General features: G+C 36.6%; 1 protein-coding gene across 2 annotated transcripts in view; it reads left to right on the top strand.

Moving 5' to 3' along the window:
• Positions 1-18,085, top strand: part of DCC (DCC netrin 1 receptor) — a 1,171,073-nt gene that overhangs the window by 826,592 nt on the left and 326,396 nt on the right. For both annotated transcript variants that reach the window (XM_073898173.1, XM_073898172.1), the window contains exon 9: positions 6,356-6,510. In XM_073898173.1, the coding sequence (XP_073754274.1) occupies positions 6,356-6,510 (155 nt within the window). The remainder of the gene's footprint in view (positions 1-6,355; positions 6,511-18,085) is intronic.

Here is an 18,085-nt window from a genome sequence, read left to right as displayed (position 1 = left end):
GAATATTACTCAGCCATCAGAAAGGATGAATACCTACCATTTGCATCGACATGGATGGAACTGGAGGGGATTATGCTAAGTGAAATAAGTCAAGCAGAGAAAGACAATTATCATATGGTTTCACTCATATGTGGAACATAAGGAATAGTGTGGAGGACCACAGGGGAAGGGAGGGAAAACTGGGAAGAAATCAGAGAGGGAGACAAACGATGAGAGACTCTGGACTCTAGGAAACAAACTGAGGGTTTCAGAAGGAAGGGGGAGTGGGGGAATGGGGTAGCTGGGTGATGGGCATTAAGGAGGGCTCATGTTGTGGTGAGCACTGGGTGTTATACATGACTCATAAATCATTGAAAACTACATCAAAAACTAATGATTTTGACTAAATGAACATAATAATAAAAAAAAAGAAATGAAAAAAAAAAGAAAGAAAAATGGAATCAGATCCAGCTCTCTAAATGTTTTGGAGATCACACTATGTGGAGATGTTATGCAATTATTCTATTAACATTTTTACATTTATTTATGTATTCATTTAAAAATTTGTGAGCACCCACAACATAGCCATTTTTATATTCAATGGGCGTATGTGCTGAGTTTCAACAAAATGTGAATTGAATATGGCTTCTCTTCTAAAGTAATTCACAACTGAGTTAAAGACAGGCATGCCTATTAATACAACGTGATATGTGCTACAATAGATCTATAAACCAAGAGCAGCAAAACCATGAAAGAAAGACTAATGCTGCTGGAATCAGAGGACATGATAGTAGGAAATCTCAAGTCTAGAGATTTTATTTGAATTGGGTTTGAAGAATGAACGAGCTTTTGCCAAACTGAGAAGCAACTGTGAGTCAGGAGAAGGTAACTCCAAGATAATTGAAACAAAACAAAACTAAACCAAACTAATAAAAGGCAGAATGGCAGCAGACTGAGAAGCAGAGATGGATATGGTGTTGTGAGGCAGAGTTAATCATTGTAGATGAGTGTGAAAGGTTTCGGCCACATGTTGAAGGTCTTTGGATCTTGTCACAAGGAGTTGAGATGTATTAACCATAGAATGGCAAGCAGCACAAAATTTGAGGCATGGAGTTGACAGATTACAGATGTTGGGGGAATATCTCCATCAATAGAAGAAAGAACATGGAAGACCAATGACAAAAAAAAAAAAAAATGGAAAAGCTATTATTATAATACAGTACACTGTAAGTACAAATCAGAGCATAGGAGAATATAACCTAACCAGAGTTAGGTCTTAATGCAAAGTGTACAAGGGTACATTCTATGCTACCATCTTGGACTTCATGACTCAAAATGTATCAGCACGTAAGACTTCACAATCTGATCTCAGAAAAGCAGCTGCATTGTCTTTATTAGGTGAAAGAGTGTGGAGTGTGCTTTTATTTATTTTTTAAGATTTTATTTATTTATTTTAGAGAGAGAGGAAGAGAACAAGGTGAGGGGTAAAGGGGGAGGGAGAGGGACCAGCAGACTCCATGCTGACCACCGAGCCCAACTCCAGGCTCAATCTCATGACCCTGAGATCATGACCTGAGCCAAAACCCAGAGTCGGACACTTAACTGAATGAGCCATCCAGGCGCCCCAAGAGTATGCTTTTAAAACATAGCTGTTATTGTCTAAGAAACCTCCACCAGGTGACCTAAAGCACCTAAAACTAGAGTTTACAAGGAAGAAATTTCTTCTATTTGTGAACTCTTCTTGGTCTCCATGTAAAGGTTAAAGAAGGCAAGTTGCCTACAGTTGTTTTCAGCCAGCAGGAGGAAACAGACGTTTTATATTTATATTCTTTGTGAATTTTCAGTGGATGAAGTTATAATGAATGGATTCTAGAAAGCACAGGTGCCTTGTTCCTTTTACTTCAGCCAACTAATCTTGAACCCGCCCAAGCCCCACACTACCAACTCAGAGTCAAGAGAACAGAAGTGAAGTCATGAAGCTTTGTCTGACAATATATCTGATGCCACAGACCATGACTCTGAGCTCTGTGAATTTGACGGCAATTATGTCTTCAGAGTCATAGGAGAGAACTTCACCAAGAGACAGCTGGTCTTGGCCCCTGATGCTTTTCTAGGGGTAGTTGGTGCAGTGACAAGCAGAACACCCCAACACAATAATAAGGCAAATTCCTCTGTTCTTCAGCGCCTAGTGTGTTTATCTGCCCATTTACAGAGGAGAATGGACCAGAGTGCACAGAGAGAAAATCCTAATTACCAGCTGGTCCAAGTGGAGGCTCTGGAGAGTGTAACCACTTTAGGTGGCTGCCATTGGCTTATTGGGAGATAGAGAAACACAGAGTAATAAATTGACCTTCCAAACTCAGGTTTTACTTACTTGTTGGGAAATGGTTTGTGTTTTATTTTTCAACTACTAAAGCATGGAAGGAATGATCAAAAGCCCCCTGTCAATTTTGGGGGCTTGAACTGAACAAATCTGTGAAGGATGACAGGCAGGAAATGCCAGTTTCCCAGAATGCATTTGTATGCCTTGAGCAGTTTGAAGACCTCCCTCGTAGGACCCGAGGAAACACCAGAGCAGCCTGGCAACAAAGCCCAGGCACTAGCCGTGTGGACATCACATTTCACAGGGCTGTTCAGCTATGCTGTGGAATGCAAGGACCACCATTCCTTCTCAGTTTGCTGTCAGTGAAGCCTCCACCTTTGAAAGATATTACTATTTTTGTTATCAGAACTTATTCAATACCTCTAGTTATGACCACTTTTAAAATTTAACTTGTCTTGGAAAACAAAATTAATCTATAATTAAAATATAAAATTAAATATAAAAAATATATAAAACTAAATATAAAAAAGTGTTTTGTTTTGTTTCATTTGAGGGGAGTAATGGGGGAGCAGGCCCATAGAGCTCAATGAAATCTATTTATGTATTTTTTCCTTTATGATTATACCTCTTATTAATTTCTCTCCTCAAATTCCTCCTTCTAAACACTTTGTGGAAATGTCCTCTTCCTGGACTCAAGAGTGCTTATTTCTTATGAGGTCGTGGTGGTATTTTGTTATAATAATAAAAATAACAGCAGTAACTACCATGTATACGAGACTCCACATTGACTCCTAGGCAACCTGCCTCCTGCCTCATATGGTTTACATACAGCATCTCTTTTAGCTCTTGAGAAACTTGATGAGGTAAACATTTTCATGGCACCAATCAACACCCGAGGAATCAGGCTCAGATAAATTAATAAGAAAATCAAAACAACAATCTCAGACTTAAGAATACTGAATCCACTCCACAGGGTCCAAAGCATTTTGATGCAACCTCACTTTGATAAGATGAGCAGATTTCTGAAAAGTGGCACATAAATTTGAAATGTTTAGATTAAATCATTGTTTTAAGCCACTAAGAGCCTACACAGAAGAAATTAGTGGTCAATCCAGGGCAGTACCAGCATGTGATAAGAGTAGAGGTGTGGAGTTGTGTTGAAGGTAATTGTGGAAAAACACACTGTATTTGCTTAAATTGTATTTTTTTCCAGATTGCTACCATAGAAGTATTTTCTAAAAATGCTTTGTTCACACTTTATGTAATATGGAGGAAGCATCAATTGTTCATATCAATGAATATACTTTTTTTCATGACTACTATTAGTTTGGAATACTTTTTGGAGGCTGATAGAGATTATGGGGACATAAAACTCCCTTCCTCATAATAAAATCCAGCATCCACTTTTATATGTGAGTGATATTTTCATTATATGATCTTCGACATTCTTACATGGGCATACCCAGATTTTCTTGCCTCTTTTCCTCTGAAGGATCCCTGTTCAAGAGATTATGCCAGCATGTTCCAGAACATAGCTCTTTCAGCTCAGTTTTTTAGTAGTATATGAATAAAGTCAATTATGAAACTGTCTTTCCTCATAGATACCCAAGAAGTTTGGTATGCAAATCTGACCTTCAGTGACACCTATGTTGCTTCTATGGCTAGAAAATATATCAGAGCAGGTGACAGATTCATCTCACAGTGGTTTCGAATGCCTAGAATCCCTTCTACTCCTTTGGAAATTTATGTCTTCTACTCAAAGTGCCCATGATCCAAATAGGCCCCACAATTGTTTCCCCACAATTGTTGTGTGATATCAATACTGGGTTTAAAGGATGAAGCCCCAGATTCCATTTTTAACTCTGCTATCCACTAACTATGAGTCCTTTGGGAAAAAAAAAATAATGCTGTTTTCCTAAGTACACTTTTGCATCTGTAAAATGATGATAAAATCACCCTATCTATATAAAAGTGCTCCATGAGGCAATGTATCTAAAAGTTCTTCTGCTAAAGAAAAATAAATAAGATGCAAAAATCCATATATCCACAAGACATACAATCTGATTATGAGGATTTTCTTTTACAAAGCAATTTGTTGGCCTAAATAATCTTAGGTGGGTAGAATAGAGCAGTGTGGTAAGTGGTATGTGGGAGCATTATCCGATGTCTTACCCCTATCTACTTTCAGTTACTGTTGAATCCCACCCAGACCCTGCCCCCCACCTCCCCATTGTAAGTCACAGTTCAGCCTTGTGACAACTTAACAGAGCACTCCTAAAGAAATACCTAAAACTTAGGCTATATTAAGATTCATACAGGGTATTTGTTTGGCTCGTTTTTATTGTGGTAAATATATATAACATAATATTTACAGTTTTAACCATTTTTAAGTATGGTATACTTAATACTATGGTATAAAGTGCATTCAGAGAACTATCACCACTCTCTATCTCCAAAACTTTTTGATCTTCCCCAACTGAAACTCTGTACCCACTGAATAACTTCCTCTTCCTCTCTCCCCCTAGGCTCTGGTAACCACTCAGGGTATATATTTTAATTATTAGTAGTACTGGATAAAATAACACTAACTGCTATAACAAACAAAATCTAAAATTTGTAATGACTCAAAACTGTTTGATTCTATAAAGTAGAAAAGGGATGTTCCTGATTACCAGGCAGTTCTTCTCCCAGCTCTTCTCCAGAATTCTTGCAAATTTTGACTCCTCTATCATCAATATATGGCTCCCAAAGTAGCCATGCTTGCCTACGCCAAGCTTATGGGTGAAGGAAGAGAACACAGAGGTAACCACATGTGCAGTTTTTCTAGGTCATGCCTAGAATCAGCACATGATGTGTACACTCAAACTCACTGGGTAGACTGAGTCACATGGCTTCATCTAGACCTCATAGGAAATCCAGTCTAGCATGTGAAGAAGAAATGGGTTTGAGAATGAATCAGCCAGTCTCTGTCAAATCCATCAAATTCACATTGCACACATGCCCAAGAATCACCAATAATGCCCTTAAAACTTTGTCTTTATTTTTCTCTTTGGAAACCTGCTTTGCCCTGACAGAAAACTGGGTTTCATTTTAAATATCTCCCCAGACAAAATAAAACCAAATGGCAAAATTAAAATGTACATACAGTCCCACTAAGATGCAAGAGATACTATCCAAATAGAAACCTTAAGAAACAATTGAGTAGCTTAGAAGTTCCTTCTTCACCTGCCAGTCAATTAATTATATGACACCAAGGAAGCTGCAAGTGTCTACAATCATGTGTATTCTTAAATAATACTTTAAGAGCTATTGTTTCTTATATAATAGCATCTATTATCAGTAGAGCTTGCCCTATCTTAATATGTACTACAAATTGCACCAGGATCAGCAAAGTAATTCATTGGTTTGGAACCACTGAGGAAGCTTTTGGTTGAGAAATGAATTGGATACACATAGATGTGGCTTGAAGAACAAGGCAAGTAGACATGTGTTGCAGTTTCTCCTCACGTAGAAAGGAATCTACCCTCCTTCACTAATTGCACTTAACTTAACCACAGGAGCTCAAGCTCCATGCGCATCAGCACTTAGCATCTGCCTTTTCCTTTCATACAGTGAGAGAAAATGCATAAATGCATTTGTTGGCAATACTGACAAAGACCGATTTGTGGAATAATTGAAACCTTGATTTCTGTCATTAGCTGGATGTTTACAAAATGCATCTTCCTGTCTACATTCCAGATGTTTCTTCTTATTTTAATAGCTCTTTCTCATGAGTTTTGAATTCTAAATTGTAAAGTGTTGAGGGAAAAGACTTTTGTTTGCAAGTTTCAAGCTCAAATAAACTTGAGCTCCCCCAAAACCCTGCAGTATTTACGTGTAGATCCTTCCAGTTTGCTTCTCATAGTAAACCTTAGAGGCCTTGATTTACAGAGGGGTTAGCATGAAATGAGTAAGCAAACCTTAGTCCACCTCACTGCTTTGGCATGTTAAATAAAGGTTTGGCTAAAAGTATTGATGTTAGAATAATCTTTCCCTAAACCTTTTACTTCCCAGGGAACGAGCATTGAACACATCCCAGCCTGGGGCGCTTCAGCTTACTGTGGGAAACCTGAAGCCAGAAGCCATGTACACCTTCCGAGTTGTGGCCTACAATGAGTGGGGACCAGGGGAGAGTTCTCAACCCATTAAAGTGGCCACTCAGCCTGAATGTGAGTATAAACATAGAAGGACACATTTAGAAAGTATTTCTTTTTGCTGGCGATATCCTTGAATCCTGTCATAAAAATTAAGGTGACAAAATCGAAGGAATATTTCTGAAAGCAACATATTTAACTTGAGCATTTTTAAAGGTAAGATAACTTTTTTAACCGATTGAGCCACCCAGGCGTCCCCTTAAAGGTAAGATAACTTTTTTTTAAAAATGGCCTCCCCACTTAGGCCATAATGGCAAATTAACAACTAGAAACGTCTAATCTATCCATCCGATCTCCCTGTTCACTTCCTAAGTGATTGACTTATTCTGCCAGCGAGGCCTTTATCATCAGCATCAGGTTTCAGCCTCCTCCAATGATTTTTTGGGTTTCCTAGGTTTGTCTATAAAGAACACCAAAGGTGAAAGGACAAGCACCTAGGACTTCCAAACACAGGGACTCATTAAAGAACTTAAACATGCACTGGAAACCCTTAGGAAATTCCAAAAGCCAATCTCTACTCAAGAAATGTAAAGAGGCTCTACATTTGAAGGATATCTATCTTATACAATTTTGGGGTTTTTTTTCCCTACAACTTTTAATGTTATTTGAAAAGATTGATTACAGATGAGCAGTTTGCCAGCTTTATTTTGTTAAAAAGTTAAAAAGTTATAATCTAAAGTCTAAATGAAGTGACTACCTATAACAAACTACACTATTTAGACACCTAGTTGTATCTGCTCCTTTTTCTTTTTATTAATGATACTATTCTGCTTGGATTCCTGTTAATTTTATTTAAAACCATGTTTCATTTTAGAATCATTCCATATGCTTTTGGAAGAGGTGAAGTAGAAATTAGAAATATTTTAATTGGTAAATACGAGGAAATAATCTTTGCATTATGTCACTGCTTGAGTATTTTATTTTATTTAAAGATCTTACTCATTTATTTGAGAGAGTGTGTGAGTGTGTGTGAGTGTGTGTGTGTGTGTGTGTGTGTGTGCATGAGTGGGGGAGGGGCAGAGGGAGAAGAGGAAGCAGACTCCCCCCTGTGTATATGCTGGGCTTGATCCCAGGACCCTGAGATTATGACCTAAGCTGAAGTCAGACACTTAACCAACTGAGCCACCCAGATGCCCCTACTTCTTGGGTATTATAAATCAGCATGTTGAAGAAGAGATAGCAGTAACCCTCTGACAGGTAGTCTGGGTACTGGTATCATGTTCTGTATTTGTCAAAATCTACATTTTTTTCCACTTAGCCAAGTCTACAAAGAAAAGATGATAAGAAATTGGAATTAAATATTTATTAGGGGTGGGGGAGATACCTAAGCTGTACAAATCTTAGAAATATTTGCCTCACGGAAATAAAATCTCAGATAGCATCTTTAAAAACATAGTAATGTACAGGTTTCAGATAATGTTTAGGAAGTACAGGCTCCCATGCAGGACCCAGAAGCTACAGCAGGGCATTAAGCCCTATTCCATGTGAGACTTTGCACAACATCACTGGTTGTTATGCCCATGAATGAGGCTGGTTCTACTTCCAAGTTTCTATTCTTGAGAATGTTTTTAAATGTTTAGATTTAAATCACTAAATAATGCCAACTTCCACTTCACAATGTCTATGTTTTAGTCATCAGTTTCTTCATTGACTTACTCTTCATAGATCATATATAGAGAGAATCAATAACTTTTATGAATATTTGGTATTTATAATTAACAAAGTTAAATCAAAATTAAATCAAAATACATATCTTTAAAAGAATGGTATATGCCATGTTGTATGTTAACTGACAATCAAAAAACTCATCAAAAATTCTCTAAAGGGGTTGGAACTGGAGGGTGTTATGCTAAGTGAAATAAGTCAATCAGAGAAAGACAATTATCATATGGTTTCACTCATATATGGAATATAAGGAATAGTGCAGAGGACAATAGGAGAAGGGAGGGAAAACAATGGAAGAAATCAGAGCGAGAGAGACAAACTATGGGAGACTCTTGACTCCAGGAAACGAACTGAGGGTTGTGGCAAAGGAGGTGGGTGGTGGGTTAGGGTAACTAGGTGATGGGCATTAAGGAGGGCACATGATGTGATGAGCACTGGGTGTTATGTGCAATTGATGAATCATTGAACATTGTATCAAAACTAATCGTGTACTATATGTTGGCTAATTGAATTTAAATTAAAAAAAAAAAGAAAAAATTCTCTAAAGGAAAACCTCATTCAATTTTCTAGTGGTAGAACTTAAACTTTAAAAGTATGTTCATTCTCAAAAGATCCAATTTCTATGAATTATCTGAATTCTTCACTTCCTAATCTTAATGCTATCCCTAGAATTGTTTTAGTGTACATTTCAAGGCTGACTGGCCATGATTACATTCTGGTAAAAATCCTAAGTAGTCAGCCTTGTTTTCTAAGACTAAGCATCATTATTTTTTTCTTCTATCAATTCTATTGTTTCTAAGTCTCTAGCTTAAAAAGTCAATTTCCAGAGGATTTTTCTTTTTTAAATTCACTTTCTTTTATGCCAACTTTTCAAAGCCAAAGAAAGGACAAGAAAGTATTTTTCATTTGACACCAACTAAAAATAATACCTCATTTCATGAAAATATTACTCATCATATAACATTTTCTGCCATATTTAGTATCATTAATAAAAAGAAAATCAGACAGTGATTATTGGTATCATGCATATGGCCTTAACTTATTAAAAAAAATGCCATAACTCAATTTATAAGCATGTTTAATGAACATCTGCTATGATCCCAATACTGTTCCCTGCCATCTGAGGCACATTAGAAAAGCATATGTGTGTAATGAAATAACAGCACTTACAGATCTCAAAAACTTCTAGAGGAAGCAAATATTCTAAATGTTTAACAATAATAAAACAAGTAGAGTAAGGGAACTTGTAGCAAGTTGTTAAGTGAAATATTACCATCTCAATCATGGATGTACATGTGAGCCCATTACCTGTGATGGCTGAGACATAGTGTCTAGTTATTTTTGTATGCCTCTATCACATTGTGTCTGCCTCCTCAAATAAGTGTATTTCGAAGACCTTTGTATGTCTTCCATTCCTCCTCATTTAGAAAGTAGTCTGAGAATTTGTGCAGAGGACCTCACTGGGTGCTGGTCTCTATAAGCATTTACTTTGCTTAGAAATTAGCATAAATGATCATAAAACTAAATGCCTGACTGAATAAAGCACACTGCTTTTAGTACTGCTGTCTCATATAAGTTATCTTTTCCCCAAAAAATGAAATGTAGAATCTTTCTGCTTTAGTAACATGAAGGAGCTTTGAATTTTTTTTTTCATTAAGGGCAGTGATAATGGCCTTAGAAAACCAACCATACTTTGGCCCTTAGTAACAGCACTGTTTTATTAAATCACTTCGTTCTTACCACTGTATGGAGTAAGAATCCATTCCTTTGCAAGCCGTTGTTTACTTGGATGATGACCTGATTCTGTTTTGCTGAGAATTACATTGGATAATTCACCTCTTACTTGGTAGATAAGTAGATAAAAATAAATCAGCCTAGATAAACAGTACATTCAGAATATCCTTTAGATGTGCAAAACAGTTAGCCAACTCCTTCAATTCATTTAGATTAAGAATATTGTGTAACTCACTTGCTGTCTTTATTACAGACATTAGGATAAATAAATTATGTTATCATGACTAATAGGTACTGCATGTGTATTTCATTTTCTGTTGTTAACACAAAATGCCATTTTGGCAATTTAAAATATGTCTAGGATAAGGAACACTTCATCTTCTTCAAGCCTCCTCAATAGTATACCAATTTCTGAGGAAGATGGAACATCCTAGAGATCCTGTGCTTCATTTCCTTTCCTCTCCTCTCCTCTCTTCCCCTTCCCTTGGCTTTCTCCCTTCTTTCCTCTTGCCTCCTCCTTTCTTCCCCCTCCCCCCCCAACTAAGCCTACTGTTCTTTGTTTTTAGAGGAAGTTCAAAGACTGATTTTATTATTTGGCTGGAATTTCAGAATTTAGAGGCAAGGGCTGGGGGAAGGAGACATTTCTATCTTTATTTCTTTCCCTGACAAAATGATCTTATCTTTTGAAAATGTGTCTCATCTGGGTATGTGTTCAGTTTCTCCTTTTATCATTGTTTTTCCAAATATGATATAGTAATTGTACACCAAAATTGCATAGCTTTTATACAAATTGAATTTCAAGTTTTCCATAATATTTGAAAATATCAACTCTATTATAAAAACCATATTCTCAAGGAATAAACACTAATGGAAAATATGTCTGAAATATAAATCAGCTAGCAACTGTTTCTAAAAGTGCATACATTTTGTAGTAATCATTTAAAGAGATCAACAGCCCAAGATCCAGTTTATGAAATAATCGCTCAGAATAGAAAAGCTTGATTTATAGGAAGGTTTATGTCCCCTGATTATATCTTCCTTTTGCTAAACCCTTGCTTCTTTCCCCTGCCTTTATGGTGTATAATTTCTCCACTGTGTTATCAGCCGGATTTGAGCCCCTGCCTGCTTAAGACTTGTCTAATCTTTTCATACCACATGTGGAGAGTTTTTGAATTATTATTTGGGGTCTTTTAAGATATTGTTAAGTCAGTTTAATCGTGAAGGATGCTAAAATGGACCACATACTGGCTGGAGGCTTCAGTTAAAACGGGAAGCCTATTTGCTAGACCACAACCCAATTATCCACAAAACCCTTTTATATTTGAGTTATGAGTAATATTCTTAGTCCATTATATTTATACTGAAAAGATGAGTGAAAGCTGTCCCCCAAGTTGAGTCACTTTAGAATATAGTATCTAGAGGAATAGGCATATTTGCTTTTTCTCTCCTTCCTTGATTATATATATATAAAATTCATTCATTCATTCATTCATTCATTCATTCTAATAGGGCTCTACTTGTACAGTTGTTATGGAGGGAACTGATAGGTCTCTGAACGTTCTCTGTCCAAACATTGCTACCTGCATCCTAGGTCAAGTTTCTTAATCCTTGAGACCTCAGTTTCCCCAACTATAAATTGGAGATATGATTTGTTCCTCCTCTTCTTAGGTTGTGAAGAAGAAATGTGATAGCATATGGGAAGCTCTTGAGTTTTACCTGGCATCTAGTAGGCAGTCAATAGAGAGAAACTCCCTACCCCTAACAAGATCGAATGGAAACATAATCCCAATTGCCTTGCACTTACAAACTAAGTGGGATACTCAGTAGGTAATAAGGCTAGTATAATACCTTATTGATAGTTTGGAACTGGCTCAATTACTATACAATCAGTCATTTACATATTTTATTACTTTTCCCCTAATTATCCTCTGCCTGTAATTTACCAGGCTATTATAGACTGGTTTGTCCTTTATTTTTGCCCAATATACATCTGTGCATCCCTAACTAAATTTTGAGGTCTTAAGATCAGAAAATACTATTATCCCATAAAATGTATCACAACATTGCCATTTTATGAATAGTTGGTTGCTTAAAGTTTGCTGGTAGGATCCGATCCATACTTAATATATGCCCGAGATAAGAAATATCAGTTCTATTTATTTCATCATGCTTCTATAAATTAAGCAAATTAAGTAAATCATAGTACTGTCTAGCTCATTTATTTTATCATGTGAACTGGTTTTCAATGATTAAGTGCACTGTGTGGTGATTTGAATAAATATTTGGGATGACTGTGGTGGGAAAGTTGACCATGAACCAATGAACAATGGTTCAGTTGCATGGTCATGTGCATGATTGTAGGTTAATCATAGAAAGAAATAACGATAAGTACTGACATTCCATCTTTTCTTGGTAGTATACAAATGCTAATGCAATTTAAAAGGTCTCTCATTGCAAAACATGCTTTTAGGTATACAAATACAAGATGAGAGACATTAAAGGCTTATGGTTTGGCATCCTCAGCAACAGAAGACTTAAGTAATCCATTTGGATTTAATGTCCAATTAGGTGAGGTATTATGTCTTTTATAATGAAATATAGTTGTGGAAGAATTAGAGGTAGACTTGGGAGGATGGGTTGTTTAATTGCACTAGAAGAGTTCAAAGCAAATGCAAGTCACCCTGTAGTTCATTCATGCATTTGATTCATTCAATCAAAGATGATTCTTTTGTGCTAAGTTCTAGTCCTTCACTGTCCAGTACAGTAACTATTAGTCACATGTGTTTATTTAAGTTCATGCGCACTGAAGTAAAAAAAAAAAATTAAAAATTCAGGCACACTGGCCATATTTCAACTGTTAGGTTGCATTTAAAATTTAAATAAATTTGAAAACTAAAAATTCAATTCCTCAGCCTCATTAGCCACATTTCAATGGTTTATATATGCTATTGGCTACCACGTGGGATGGCACAGAGAACATTTCCATTATTGCAAACAGTTCTATTGGACACCCTTAATCTAGTCACTAATCTAGTACATGAGGATACAAAAGCAAGTCAGACATTATTCTGGCTTTCAGGGACTAATGGTCTAGTGGCAACCACTTTAAACAGACCATTAAAAACATTTAACAGATTAATCCTCTTTGAATGTTGAAAAAATAATTATGCATTGAATTAATATAAAAGATTTATTTTTGAAAGCCCACAGAATCTAGATCTGAATATATTCTCTGGTTCGTTACTTAAAGGTCTCTAAATATTTTCTCAGATTAAAAACACGTAAGTATCTTTCAAAGCACAATTAAAGATGAAGGACAAAGATTACCTATTGCTTGAGTTCAACAGTGGGACAGTTTTAAGTTCCGTTCACCCAAAAGCTTCTGTTGGCTCACTGTTATTTTCTTTTACTCTAAGCACAAAGCATAATTCAAGACTCTTCCACTCATATAACCAAACATCTAGAGAAGCTATCTGCTTGGTGAGAAATTATATAGAAATTATAATATCTATATTATATAGATAGGTAATATCTATAGATAGATATTATATATAATAATATCTATAATATAGAGAGATATCAGAGAGTATGAAGAAAAAGGACATGGAAATATAATAACAATGAGAAGTTTTTGAGAAGAGTGGGTATACAGCCTGGGATAAAGAAGGTTCCCCTAAAGACGAATTGATTTGGGGTTTAATTGCCTAGTTTGTTTATATCCCCTACTAAAAATGAAAGTATGTTGCTTGCTAAACTGAATTAGAGCAAAGTGGAGCTTGAGCATCTTTAGGGATATTGTCATCATGCTGGGGAAGCCAAATAAAACTCTCCTCCAAAGATAAAACTGCTGAGCTGAGCATTTTTATGGAACTCCTTCAGTTATATCTGATTCTATGAAGAGCTGGTGAATGTGGCTAGTGAAAAATAAAGACAGAAAGAGAGTATGCTATTTTTACACATTTGTATTTGCCTTTTCTTATCTTGAGAGGCTTTTTTAATCTGTGCAGTTTATAAAAGCATTTATTGAGCACTTACTATGTGCTCAGTCCTCTCTAAGGTGCTGGAGATAGAAAATAAAATAAGATGGACAGAATAATACCAAAAAAAATAGGGATGAAATTTTTGATGAAAATATGTCTATAAGATACATTGTTCTATATCATACTGTGGATCAAAATATTTCCTCTTTTTTTAAACCTAAAGTTACAGTTAAAAGGTATTAGTGTATAAATACTATATAATTTAGTGCATTTATATATTATGTTGTTATAACATAACATATAACATTATATGTTTTATATAACACATATGCTATTTAATACACATATACGTTATACACACATATATATGTTGTGTTTTCATGTGCAATATTAATGTATTTTAGAAAGGATCTCAAGAAACTTACGGGTGACCAACCTGATATGATACCCAACCAAAATTAAATCACTTCACTATTTTTTGGATTCTTTTTGCTGTGGCTTGTATTCTGCCTGCTGTAATATATGATAAATCTTATGTGCTACACGAAAAGGCAATAATATGACTATTGTTCTTTAACCCCAATATTCCTGCATTATTATATTGTTTTAATAAAGGTATTATTTCTACTTTGTAAGAAGATACCTAGGGAAAAGAAACCCATAACAGGTCCCTATTCTATGAAAACTGTTTTCTGTCTCAGCCCAATCTTCCCACACCTTGGGTGCCCCAAATCACATCCAATATAGGAGTTGAGTTGAGCCATAATTTCTGGTTACAGGATATTTGACAGGTACACAGGATTGTCATGGATTGAAATTGAAAGATTTGGAGGTGATAACACATAATTACTGTGTTTGATTGTAGCTGTTAAAATCGGAGTCAAGATGTTGCCCATCCATGTTCAGGAGGAAATGATCATGGAGTTTGTATCAACTGGAAGTTAAGCAGTAGAACTCTGAACCTATGGTTAATGCAAGTAACTTTTTAATTACCACCTTTTTTAACTCCATAATTGGTGTTCCAGGTCTTCTAAATGGAAGGAGAGTGAAAGGTGATTAAGAACAATAATTCAGAAGTCAAACTGGTTTTGAATTCTAGCTTTTTCACTTACTAGCTAACTGGGTCTGCTAAACTACCATTTCCTCAGACATAAAAGAGAGATATCTTGCAGGAATGTTATCAAGCTTAAAAGAAAATCTGTAAAATGGATCACAATACATCGTCAAAAGATTATTCAGAAGATTAAATGAGATGATTAGTGTAAAATACTTAGCCAATCCTGGTACTTAGCCAATCCTCATTAAGGTAGCTCTTATAATCATACATTCCTCCATTGCTGGATTCTAATTATTCCTCATGTAATCATGTTCTTTAACACTGCACATAATTTGTTCATTTCTATCTCTGTGCTTTTCACGTGTGTTTGAAATGATCTCCTTTTTTCTTTAGACTATTTCATAAGTCTCTTCTATTTCTATTTTAAGATTTTACTTAAGATTTCTAAGAGCAGAAGCCTACTCTAGCTAAGTCACCACATGGATCAGTCTCTTAGCCTGCATAATCTCATTTTTCACTCTCCAAATTTGTTTGAACTTTATCATGCCCTTCATTCATTCGTTCGTTCATTCAACAAATATTCATTGTGTGCCCACAATGAGCTACCCCGTATTATCCAGTACTGAGAATTCAACAGTAAAAAAGAAAGACAAAATTCTTATCCTCATGGGGTATTTAGTTTGGTGATGGGGAGATACAATAAACAAACAAAAATACAGCTTGCAAAAGAATAAAAAAGCTTATGGGGGTATAGAATGAGGAGGATGGAGATGATTCTAGAAAGGAAAAAAGGGCATTTAAGGGGATATCTGAATGAATTTGGAGGGATGCCAGCAAAGATCTTGGGTGGAGACATTTCAGGCAGAGACAATAACAAGTGCCCTGACCCTGGAGAGGAAGCACAAGAAGACCACCCACCATGCTGCAGGAGAGCAAGAGAGAGGGAGAACGGGAGACAAGGGTTGACAGGTGGCAAGGCCCAACCAGGAAAAGCCTTGGAAGCAACAGTAAGGAAGGTAGATTTAATCCTCAGTGCAGAGGCATCTGTGCAGGAGGGAGTAATATAATCTAATTTTCCTTTTTAAAGTGGGAGTGAGACCAGAGAGGAGGCTAATATAGTAGTTTAGTCAAGAGATGTTGATAGCTCAAGTTTTGGCTTTAGATTCAGGACACCTTTGGAAAGTAGGGACAAGTCTTGCTCCAGGGTGTGGGATGGGAGAAAAGACAGGAGTCAAATTTACTCTTAGGTTTTTGACCTCAGAAGCTAGGTGAATCATGGGGCCATTTTTTTGGGATCAGAAGACTGGGCAAGGAGCTGGCTTGGAGGGCATATGGGACAAATCAAGAATTATTTTTTGACACATTAGGTTTGAATATTAAATGCGTGCAGGTTTTATTTTCTAATTAGACTGCATTTGAAGAAGGTGCCTAGCATTTTGAATATAAAAATAAGAGAAAATGCCACATACTGCTAGGCCAGTGGCCAAATGCAATGTGGTATTTAGCTTCTAATTGTGGCAAAGCTGAACAATTGTTGGAAAAACATGGAAGAATTCCCCATGCTGTAAACTGTAAAACATCTGTGCCCAAATATCCCTAATGAATGCACTACAGGGATATGCACATTGCCATGCACAGCAGACATTCATAAATTTGTCCATCATAGAGAAGCTTCCTTCTTAGAAAGCCTCCCTACAGACAGTGAAGTATAATTTGATGTGGCTGCTACCAGCAAGAAGTGCCTAAAAGGAGCCTCTGATCTGCAGCCCAGTCTCCCAGCTGCCAAGATTTTCTGAGGAACTGATCCAAAAGGGACAAGTTAGTGCCAAAATAAATGTTATCCCAGAACCAGCTTGTTTTCTGACATGTACTTTGCCTGTGTTCACTAAACAGGAGATTGGATTCTAATGGGATGTCTGTTCACAGAAGATCCAGAGGTTGAATCACCTTATCACTCTGGGACTGCATTGGAATTTTACCAGCAGAAGCTGGGTTTAGGCCCTAGTGGAGACCACAGAATTAAGGAGGAATTTGCATTTGTCTTCCAACATCCCTTTTCTTTATCCCTTTCTCTGTCTGTTCCCTCCCTCTGGGATGGTCTATCTCATTACCTCAGAGCACCCAGAGTCTAAAACATTTATCCAATGATCTGAAACATAATGTTGAAACCATATAGTAACTTTGACGTTGTTGATCCCAATGATGGAATTTTGCAAAGAGTAAACTGGAATTCAGAGAGTGGAGACCAGTCCCAGGTGGGTCAGAGCACTGGTGGCATCAGTAGGACTGTGTGTAGATTCCTGACCCAGGGTTTTTATGTTAAACAACTCTGCTGGCAAAAATTGTGTGTTTGCTTTTGTTTATGCTTTTTATTTTCTGAAAGTGCATACAACACTAAACCAATAAGCAAAAGACATGGGTTAAGATTGATGTGATCTTCATATCCTGCTATATATTTTTGAGAAAATCACTTTATTATTATTTTTTTTTTTAAGTAGGCTTCATGCTCATCATGGAGCCCAGTCTGGGGCTTGAACTCATGACCTTGAGATCAAGACCTGAGCTGAGATCAGAGTCAGCTGTTTCACCCCTGAGCTACCCAGGCACCCCATCACTTACTTTTTCTGATTCTCAATTTCTTCTTATAAAATAGGGATCATATTGGCTGTATTACTTTCTTAGGCCTGCTGTGACAAACTGCCACAAATTAGGTTGTTTAAAACAACAGAAATTTATTCTCTGACAGTTCTGGAGACTAGAAATCTGTAATAAAGGTGTTAGCAGAGCCACGCTCCCTCTGTAAGTTTTAGAGAAAAATCCTTCCTAGTTGCTGGTGGTTTTTGGCAGTCCTTCTCCCCTGTCCATGTCTCTGTGTCTCTTTGCCTCTTTTTATAAGAACACCCGTCATATTGGATTTAGAGCCCACCCCAACACAGTATGACTTCATTTAATTTAACTAATTATATCTGCCAATGCCTTTCTGGAGACACATGAATTTTCGGGGGATACTATCCAAGCCAGTACATATGCACTGCCCTACAAACCCCACAGATTGTTAATAAGATTCCAAGTAATCTGAGTGAGGACTGACCAAACTCTGAAGTATATGTATATATATGTGTGTGTGTATATATATATATACACACACACATAT

The sequence above is a fragment of the Callorhinus ursinus genome, unplaced genomic scaffold, assembly GCF_003265705.2.
Source record: "Callorhinus ursinus isolate GAN/ISIS: 27379988/994484 unplaced genomic scaffold, GSC_fseal_2.0 scaffold11, whole genome shotgun sequence".
Lineage (NCBI taxonomy): Eukaryota > Metazoa > Chordata > Mammalia > Carnivora > Otariidae > Callorhinus > Callorhinus ursinus.
The sequence above is the reverse complement of the archived record's forward strand: the minus strand, read 5'-3'. Positions and strand labels throughout refer to the sequence as shown.